The sequence below is a fragment of the Cajanus cajan genome, chromosome 3 (assembly GCF_000230855.2).
Source record: "Cajanus cajan strain Asha chromosome 3, NIPB_CcT2T_4, whole genome shotgun sequence".
NCBI lineage: Eukaryota > Viridiplantae > Streptophyta > Magnoliopsida > Fabales > Fabaceae > Cajanus > Cajanus cajan.
In genome coordinates this window covers 23,128,742-23,139,561 of record NC_138519.1, presented here as the reverse complement: position 1 = coordinate 23,139,561, position 10,820 = coordinate 23,128,742, and the positions used below count along the sequence as shown (strand labels likewise).

Below are 10,820 nucleotides of genomic sequence, written 5' to 3'. Positions count from 1 at the left end.
TACATTTCAAAATAAACCATACAGTTAATTAGTATCAGCAGTCCTGTGGCCATAAAAAGCCAGCTTTAAGCTACACCATTGACAAATGATATGACTGAAGAGGAGTCATAGCAACACTCTCTAATACTCATTTATTCATGCTCTATTATTTGTTGAAATTTTTTAGAAGTTACAAATTTTGTAAGTCTCGTATCTCATTTAATGAGTTTGTCTCTTGATTTAGTAACAAAATCTATCAAAATTTGTCATTTTTAACAAATAGTAGAGAGAGTATTAGTAAAAGTTTATTAGAGGGAGTCTCGCTAATATTTCTCATGATCAAAATAGTGTATATACCTGAAGAACAACATCACCTAATTAACAAGTTAATTTTGTAAGATTAAGTTAGATTCAAATCTAGATTACAAAACAAATGAATGACCTACTTGACGGCACATGAATGGCTACATACCGACTCAAGAGCCTCGGTGAACAATGAAGAAAAACTGGTCAAAGCATGGAACACTCCAGGCAAGCCTGTCTGTAGATTGTTGAGTGTCATGGCTCTAGTCACCTCAACAGCCTTTGAATGCCTCACCATTTCATCTTCAACGCGCCTTTGGCAAGCTGCTAGTTCCACTTTTTTCTCAGCAAGAGGGTCTCTTGCATCCAAGCCTTGTCCATTATTATAAGACTCATGATGAGGAGGAGTAATATCTACCATAGAATATGAGTTATAGAACTTCCTTTCTATGCTTCTTATAGATGAAGTTCTTTTCTCAAGTTCCTTGGAAGCAGTCTCGGTTCTCTTCTTAATCTTGAGCTCTTCAGATTGCTTCACGGATATCACATGGACAACATTGATGAAGCTTTTGATTGCCTCAGAAGCAACCGTGTCCGGAACACGGTCAAGAGCAAGTTTCCATTCATCACAGAAAGAGAACACATCAGATGGTTCACTTTTGTTGTTGTTGTTTTCATTGTTGACTGGAATAAGGTTCAACTTGAGCCATCCATGTAGAGACAGGATGAAGTCACGTTGGAATTTTATGAGGCGGCAGAAACTGGAGTGCCATGCTGACACAGCTGACTCAAGATCCCGAGTTGCCTGCTTGTGCAATTCAGATGTTGAGTGACCCTTGCATGATTGGTTCACAAGGCCACGAACTTGCTGCACAATGTTGCTTTGAATTTCATGGTACTGGTGCATTGACCTCCACATGTGCATGATTCTGCATTTAGTATAATATCACAAAAATATAAGAGAACAGTCGATAACATCACATTTTGTAAGCTTGAATTAGGCCAAATCTACATTCTAAGAAGCAGAGCCAACCCCATCTTTAGAGTTGAAGTCTCTAAGAGTATCCATATCAGATATATATTGGTAAAGTATATGTGAGTTATCAAATACTTAAAAGATACGTGAAGTAAGTTGAAGTGTATGTTTCAATGATTTAGACCAAAATTATTTGGTAAAGAATTCCACTATATGTTTTACGACATTTAATTTTTTATGAAAGAAGACAACATTTTTAAATAAATAGATTAAGATGTTTTCTTTGCATTAAAACGCGTGTAGAGATGAGCAGGATCATTACAGGCACAAGTCACAACACTACGCAGCTTTATATCAATACCTAAACAACTTGGTTATCAAGTTTTTACTGAAATTTGTATTGCATTGCATGATCAATTGCAACCAAGATTCTTTACCAAGAATCATACTTCAAAATTTCCTCGCATCCTCCAATTTCATATATCAATGCAAAGTTGGCCCTAACTAATGATTTGGAAATAGTAATAACAAGGCAAATAATTATTGTTTGATGACTCTTTTTATAGCCCCTGCAACCAGTCAAATAGTTTATTAGCAGTTAACAATCATAAGGGTTTATTTTACCATAATACAATAATTATTTTAAGCTTTTAACATAGCAAAGCCCATCAGTATATTATATTTTCCAAAAACAGTTTTGGAGATCCTATATCGTTTATAATGGATGGCCAAAATTCACTCTCTTAAGAAACTGAGTCCTAAAATTTTAAAGAGTCACAAGATTTTGGCAGGTGCAATAGTGGGCCAACATGTGTTTACCAAGTGCTAGGCAGTAGTTGTTGGATTTGGACAGACAGTCTGGTACAAAGAAAGAGGCACATGATCTTATGCAGAGCTGATGAAGCGAGTAGCCATAATGCTTCAACTACCATACACTACATACATTAACTGTGATCCAAACTAGCATTGTTTCACATTAGATGAGTTCTGTATCCTACTCCTCACAATGAATAGTTGAATCAAGTGGTTCTCAATTTAATTTCTTTCAGAGGGGTTGTTATAGCAACACAGCGAGCTGCACATAATTTAAGGTGCCTTTGATCACGAAGTCTCGCTTAATTCACATTGTGACACATAATATGTAAGAAAACTCTCAAGTCTAAACGCATGTTTGGATACACGTTCCAAACAATTTGATCCGTGGCAGTTTAATTAGACGCATCACTTTGTAGCTTCCAAGTTTTTCATTGGTTTGGACGTGAAAATATTTAATATGTGGGATTTTAACGGTAAGCAAACACGCAATAAACTGACAAGAAAAAATCCTAATAACACTCTTTAGTATCGATTATAATTTATTAAAACAAAATTATGTAAATATCACTCTTAATTTAAATAAGTCTCCTTCATGATTTTGTAACTTCTAATATATACTACCTTGGTTTCTGATCATAATATCCAATTTAAAATAATTATTTATTCTGATCCAATTCTTATTATCTTCTATATTATTTTAGGTTAAAATATTCTTAATTAAAGTATATTTTTTATTTGATTAAATGCATTAATATAGACTTTTTTTTAAGAGCATACACTCTAATTAGTTTAAAAAATAGAGTATTAATTAGAAGAGATAAATAATGTAGGCCATCTACTCTAATTCGTTAAAATATATTATATATATGAATATTAATAAAAAAAAGAAGTAATATAAAGATAATTTTAAAAAAATATATAAATAAGATAAATTTATTGTTATCAATTAAATTAATTATTTTTTTTTAATATTGGTGAAATAGGTAATTAGATCTTATATATAGGAACCAAAATAATATATAACCAATAGTTGATTTTGTTCTACCATTACTATAATATTTAACATCTTTAATAACATTTGCCTATTTATATTTATTAAAATGTTACTATAAATTAAGTTAATAATATATTACAACATTTTTTTTTTCAAAAAGATGTTACTATAGATAGAGTAACAAATTTTTTAATCTCAATATTATTCTTGTTAATAGCTTCCCAAAATTAAGTTTCATACCAAGTAAAAAGAATGAAATATAAAAAATATACTTCCCCAATCTCTAATTATTTTCGAAAATTAAAATTTCACATAAAGAGTATATATAACTATTCTTGCCGAAAAGTAGATGTAAAAAGTCTTGAGTTGAAGGCCTTCTCAACTTCTTGGTTCTTAGCCTCTAGGTTAGGTGGTTTGTACTTCAAAAGAAATTTTAATGTCAAAGTTAGTAATTACTCTGAGTATTAAAGTGTATTGTGACACCTATGGGTCGAGGACTTCAACTAAAGTCTTCTTGCATCTACTTTTTTTGGCAAGAACAATAATTGTAAAATGAAACTTAAAATAGAGGAATTTTGATATGTGATATATATATATTTAGTAATAACTAACTTAAGATATATTTTCTTTTTTAAAAAATAAGATATCTTTAACTTTAAAAATTTATTAACAAAAGTCATAAAATATAAATGATAGTACAATCTATATTAATATTAATTATTATTTTATAAAGTTTACAAAAGTTTAACAATATTATAAAAATGTTACAAAATATTACTTTAATAACATTTTTAAAAATATTATTATAATATATAAAATGTTTTAAAAAAAATTTAATAACATAAGTTTTATCTTACATATGATAAAATGATATTTACTGAGAACAGTTTTCCTGATGTTTTTAGAAACACATCGTAGTGTACAGCTGCACCTCATTGACAAAAGACTCCTTATTTATTCTTTTCTCAAACACTTGAAAATTTTGGGGGCCCAATGAAGTTATTAAAGTTCATTCTCATTTATGGCAGTACAAAAGCCAATTCAATGTGCTCCCATACCCCTTAATTGCCTTGGTTGAATGTGGAACACCTTAGTTCCTAGTCCTTGTTGATCACTAATCTAAATTCCTTGTTAACCACTACTCTAAATTGAAAGTGTAATTAGTATTTTGAAAGGGAGGGAGTGTTTAACTGTGCTTTCATTCTTTGAGCATATAAAAATAGAAAAATAGTTTCAACATGAAGAGACACATACCTGTGACAGAGCTCAACAAGCTGAGGAACAAGTTCAGTGTCCCTAAGACCATTAATGGCATGTGAGGTGGTAGACACAGCCTGAGATGTGACAACAATTAATGACTGCAACCTTGTTATGGAAGCCTTGGTTTTATCTAGCTTTGCTTCATCACCCCCCTTGCACTCTTGACTCTGCAGGGCTGATAATTTCTTTTCATGCTCAATCTTCACACCTTCTCTAGCCTGAATATTATCCAAGGAAAAAAATTGTAGCATGCATCAGCACATGCAGCTCCAAACCTGCATGACTTTAGCTAAAAATAAATGCAACATAATTACCTGACTTCACTTTGGTAAAACGACAGCCTATGCTACACACACTACATTAATGAAAATTCCCAACATTCATAATCCATATTCTATACATTACATTTTCTATCCATTTTTTCACAGACAATTTTTATACTACTAAATCAGACAATCACACTCTTTATTATTAATTCAAGCTTACCAGAAATTATAATTTTTCACGAGTTTAATATTTTATTTAAGAGTTTTTCTTCATACTTATTTTAATAAATTTTAATCAATACTTTCACATATTTCTATCAACAGAATGAAATAATTCATCACAACTGAGTGTGAACGATGAATCACATAAGGAACGAAAGTTGAAGACACTGACACAGGCAATTTAGGTGCCTTATTTTTTCTTTTTCATTTAATATGTTTTCAATGATAATTATAAAAATGTTATATTCTTTTTATTTTATTTTTTATTTTCAACCACCACAAAAACCCTAAACCTACACACTTTTAGTTACTACTATCATTTTGGGACTTCCCCTCTTGCAGTAAACAGTTTGTCCCTACTGGGATAGCATAAGAAATAGGGGTTTTCTTAGTCATTTAGAAAAGACACGATAAACAATGCACTTATCATAGTCAAATACACCGAAAGTAGCTCGTCCCAATCCATCTATAATGGTCCCACTGCAACCGTACCTACAGAGTATCTTAGTCAAGAATTTTTTTTTCAACATTTTTTATTATCCATTAACAAATTTGTGTAAATTTCATTATTTATTCAATAAAATCTTCTCACAATTTTTATCATTAATTAATTTTATTAAAAATGGACAGTTTTTCAACATCAGAATTTTATACGATAATATATGCGAGATGACGAAAATACCCTGAAATAAACCACAAAATTACCTTCACTTCTTGATACAGCTTCTTCTCCCAAGCTAAGAGCCGTTCCAAAGTGGAGCAGAGACTCTTCGAACCGCCCGGTCCATTCAACGAACCGGCATCGAACCGGTACTTAACCACCAACGGCGGTTTAGAAGTCCAACTCGAGCTGAGGTTGCTCAGTATACTATTTGAGTGGTAAAGTGTTTCTGCATTTCAAACCCTTGCACTATTTATTTTAACATCACAAAAAATAATTAAAATTGGATTAAAAAAATAAATTTGAAAATTTTCCCGCACTTTCCGAGTAGCAAAGAACACGAAAACCTTACTCCTCAATTGCTTGAAACTCCGATCAAGGTGCGCTCTGTTAACCTCGAGCATCTCCGATAACTGGTCTCCGGCAACCGCAGCTTTCTCAAAGTTATCCCTAACCGCTTCAACAATCTCCTTCAAATCCCTATGCCTCACCGCCACATTCGCCTCCGTCGCATCATCACCTTTTTTTTCATCCTTCGCCGCCGGAGCACCGCCGCCGGCGACACTCTCCGCCCTCGCCGCTGAACCAAATCCGGTCACTCCTTCCTCCGGCTCCGACGAACTCGAGGAAGTGTAACGGTCCTCCCACTCGCTGCACTCAACCTCCTCGCGCTCCGGCTGAACCGGTTCATGTAAGTATTCGTATTCCGATTCCGTAACCTCTTCTCTTTGTTGCGAATCAACGTTTGCGTTTTCGGTTTTGAGATTACGTTGAGGCCTCGAGTGGAACATGTTGTAGGTAGATTCGGATTCGGATTCTGATGTTTCGAAATTAGGTGTTTTCGATTTGTGATTTTGTTTTTGTTGACGGAAGTAATCGGAGCCTGGAGGAGACGGAGGAGGATGGAAATTCTCCCAATTCCAAACCGAAGAGGCTTGCGAAGTAGGCGTGGCTTGAGCTTGTTGCGCGGTGGCGAAGAAATTCGAGTACTCGCTCCGCGGCGAGGAGCAGAGGCTCGATTCGGAGAGTATGTGAGGGAGCTTCGGCGGCGGCTTGCGGTGGCGCGTGGCGGCGAGAGGAAGAGGATGCGGTGGTTGTTGTGCGGTTCCAAAGAAATTCGAGTATTGGCTTCGCGGCGAGGAGCAAAGGCTTGAATCGGAGAGTATGTGAGGGAGCTTCGGCGGCGGTTTGCGGCGGTTCGCGGTGGCGGAGGTTACGATGCGAGGGAGTTTGGGGCTTGTGACGTCGGCGGAAGGAGGAGGAGGTTGAGGATGAGGATGAGGATGTGGCGGTGGTGTGCGGAGGAGGACGGCGGGGGTCTCGTCGGCGACGGCGAGGGGCTCGCCGGCGGCGAAAGTGTAGAGTGCGGAGCCGGTGAGGCGGAGGCAGTGGCAGTAGTCGGAGTGCGCCGCCGCGAGGTGGTGGCGCGCGAAGACGGCGTCTTTGATTAGACGACGGCGGTCCTTGCAGCGCTTCACAGTTTCCTCGTTGTCCAGTTTGGACGCCGTGCAACCCATTTTTGGCGCGTATACCGTATACTATACTCGTATAGTTACGTGTGTATACATAAAAATTATTAATATTATATAAAATATGAAACGTGTGGGTGTGTGTGTGTTGTTTTGTGAGGTGGTGAAGGGTGGTGGCGGGTTTAGTGGCGGCGTGTTCCGAAGGGGTTTTGGAGTGAAAGAATGAGCAGTGGGAGGTGCAATTGTTTTGAAGTGGCGGTGATGTCCATTTCTTTATTTCTTGTTTTTCTAGTTTCTTCCTTTCGTTTTTCGTTCTCGGTGTGTGATAGCTGTGTCTGCTTTGTTTTTGTTTGTATCTAAAGGGATTTTATCAAAGACTAAGAATACTTTTTTCTGTTGCTTTGTGGGGTTTTGGTCTTGTTAAAGTCAACAGGGAGTGGTTCCATTTGGTGATGTGTTCCTTCGTGTGATGTGATCATTGATCATTTTTTTTTCTTTTATTCTTCAAAAATAATTGAGTTAAATTAAAATTTTGACTTCTCAATTTTTTAATTTGATTAAATATGAAGTGAAGTTTGCATAATTGTATATTTTTAATAAATTTTCACTGATAAGTTAAAATAAAATTGAAAGAATGTATTAAATAATATACTAACATTTTTCTATTTTTTGTTTTTTTTATTTTCCTTAATTTCTTATCTCTTGTTAGGGGTAGGCAATGATTGTGTTTGGTTGGGTTCGGGTGAAAAATGTTCAACCCATTGTAAACTGACTTTGGAAAAATATGACCCATACCCGACCGACTAAGCTTTCGATTTGAGACTGTTCGGGTTAAAACAGATTCAAATTTGAGCGGGTGAGTATAATTGGGTTAAAAGTTTTTTGTATACCAAGTTATCTTAACGAAGTTGTAGCTTAAAACGGTAAAAAAAATATTTTTAAAGTAGTGTACAAAAGTAGAATGAAGGTGATAATAGATGGTGCAAGTAAATTCGTAGATGAAACATTCACAAACTAAAGAAGTAAAAACAAAAGATAACAAAATCCATAGTTGTTACATGTAAAAGAAATATAAAGTTAGATTACAAAACTCATAAGAAATCACGGCTACACAAGTTATACTCAAAATGAAGATAGGAAGATGGAAAAGAAAGACAAAGAAAAACAAAATGAAAACTCTAAAATTGGACTAGTGTGTTGAGAAGTTGAATGAGGAAGGAGAAGGCAGAAGAAACATTTAGATTATGAGAAACAGGAAAAAAAATAAGTTACAAATTGATGACTATATTATACTTGAAATAAATACTTTTGAGTTTGGACCATTGTTGTTTAGTTATACAAAAATAATAAAAATCTAAATATATCTCATTTTCGGTTGGATTCGGTTTTTAGCGGATTTAATAATTCAAAACCGAACCCGCCCAGTATAACCCATATAAAATCAAAATTTTAACTCAATTTACCTATAAAACTCATCCGAACCTATTCAAAAATAATATTTTTTTATCAAATTTTTCAGGTTCGGTTCATGTGTCAGTTTTATACTAACCGAGACTCTTGTCTTTTCATTTGCTTGGCATATACATTTAGTAAATATATAACGAGTATTTTTCTATTGAGCAAGGGTGCCTTTTGTTTTGCTATGGAGAATGACTCTCATATGGGTCATCTCATATATATGGCATTGGATGAGAGTGTTTGACTTGATAATTAGGATCAGATATGAGAAGTATTATATATGTTATTGGAGGAGAGTATTTAACTTGAAAATTAGGATTAGATAAGAGAGATACGGTGGAGAATCTAAGCACTATGTATATTGTAAGCATCAACTTGTTCTTTTAATTGTGCTTTATGAAGGGCTATAGCGAAAGAATATGCACTTTTTTTTTGTTTACAATATTATTTTAAACCTTTTTTTGTCTGCTTTATTGGATTGAAAGATTTTGCTTTATTTAACTACTTGCTTTATAGTATTTTTTTCCAACACCAAAAATTTAAACAATCACATCGTTGGATTTTGGTCCTTTTACCATCAAATTGGAAAAGCCATTATCGTTTGATAATGATTTTTTTATCATTTTTTTAACTTTAGGCCACAGTAAAAAATAATTGTTTTACTTTAGAATTCATGTAACTTTTTTTTTTTATAAAAAAAATCCTATATTTTATTTTTGTATTTTTATTTTTAAAACTTTTGTTATAACGTCAAGAAGGGTCCACATATTTTAATAAAAACTCATAGGTTCACAAATCTTGAAATAAATAGAAATAATAATAATAATAATAATAATAATAAAGTTTTACTCTTAAAAGAAAATTATCAAGGTCTCTAAAGAAAAATGAAAGGGATCCAGAATTTACAAATATAAGGTGAATATAAAACTCCTAAAAATAAGTCTCCTCAAACGACAAATAACAATTCATAACTAAAGCATCCTAAATTCATGCCCCAATGTCACATCCTATCAGAGCAGAACCCTTTCCCTTTAGAACTCAACACTATGAGTGCCTTCATCTTCACCTAAAAGAAAACCACATAAAAACAGGACGGTGAGAGATAGATAACATCACATATGAACATAGAGCTACCCAATTCCCACCCCACACTGTGCACCAAAATATCATCATTAACTATAAACAACAAATACATCTCATATAATTACCAAACATCATTTTTTTTCAATCATACAAGCTTTCATACACATGCTCACTATATGCTCATACACATCTCCTCTCCTAAGAGTCCCAACTTGGCACTCCGCACAATGGGCGTACCTCGTCAATTCCCTTAGTTGTTGCCAATGCGGGCATACCGTTCTCACACCCTCCGAAGGCCGGTATGTTGCACGGTTAAACACCCAGCGGCCCGTGCAAAGGCAATCCACCCACCGTTAAACCCTCTGTGGCCAGTGAGCTGCGCAGTTAAACACCCAACGGCCCACGCATGGAATGCCTCCCGTCATGGTCCCCCCTGTCTCAACCCCTCTCTGGGCCCAGGGTCCAATGCAATATAGTCACGTCTGGCTTCTCAAGCACCACATGCAACTCATAAGTCTCATGCAACTCATGCATCCCACGTAACTCATAATTAATGCATCTCTATTATATAACATCATCACATGTCAATAACAATCCATGCAATATCATCCTCACATGCTAGGTACCTATCATTAAGTTATCAACATCATAGATCACAAATTTCACATAATTCTTCACACACATCACAATATCTATGACATTCAGTTAATAATTTAACCATAACTCGAGATATACATATCCTTTCTAAGTGATCCCAACTCCATTAGAATCCTAACATCAATATCTACAACTTTCATGAAGAACACAAATCCTAATAAAGTCTTTTAGGTTACCATTCAGGGCTCACAAAAATTGATGTTGTGGTTCGCACACAGATTGGAAGGCTCAAATTGCAACACACATAACTTGATCAAATATTAATATTTTTACACGATTCTTGTGTGTAAATGGTAGCCCCAGATGTCTAGCTTCTAACAAAACAAACGGCACTCGATTTGGATAACTACACAGAAAGATATCGCAAAATTACAAACGTATGTCGGGGTCCCGACGCCCGACGCCCAAAACTGGCGCTGAGCGCCCAAATCTCTGCCCAGACTCCCCTCTGTGAAATTAAACCTGCGTTTTACGAGTTTCAACAAGGTTTTTACCAATTTTCACTACTTCTACACCCTGTTGGTTCAGTTTAACTCCATTTATATTCTTCATGCGTTCCAAATCAATCCATACACATCTCAAGCCTCAAAAATTGGTTTCCATTGGTTTTACAAAAAAAAAATCTAAACTCTTCTTAACACATAAAATTCAAGTCATCAAATTTAAGGATAAAGAA

General features: G+C 34.9%; 1 protein-coding gene across 1 annotated transcript; it reads right to left on the bottom strand.

The window, feature by feature from the left end:
* Positions 1-273: 273 nt before the first annotated feature.
* Positions 274-7,358, bottom strand: LOC109817900 (nitrate regulatory gene2 protein). Its single transcript, XM_020383255.3, has 4 exons — positions 5,830-7,358; positions 5,522-5,706; positions 4,323-4,546; positions 274-1,211 (listed from the first exon to the last, which is right to left on the bottom strand). The coding sequence occupies exons 1-4, from the start codon at positions 6,992-6,994 to the stop codon at positions 422-424; spliced, it is 2,364 nt and encodes a 787-aa protein (XP_020238844.1). The 5' UTR covers positions 6,995-7,358; the 3' UTR covers positions 274-421.
* Positions 7,359-10,820: the final 3,462 nt, after the last annotated feature.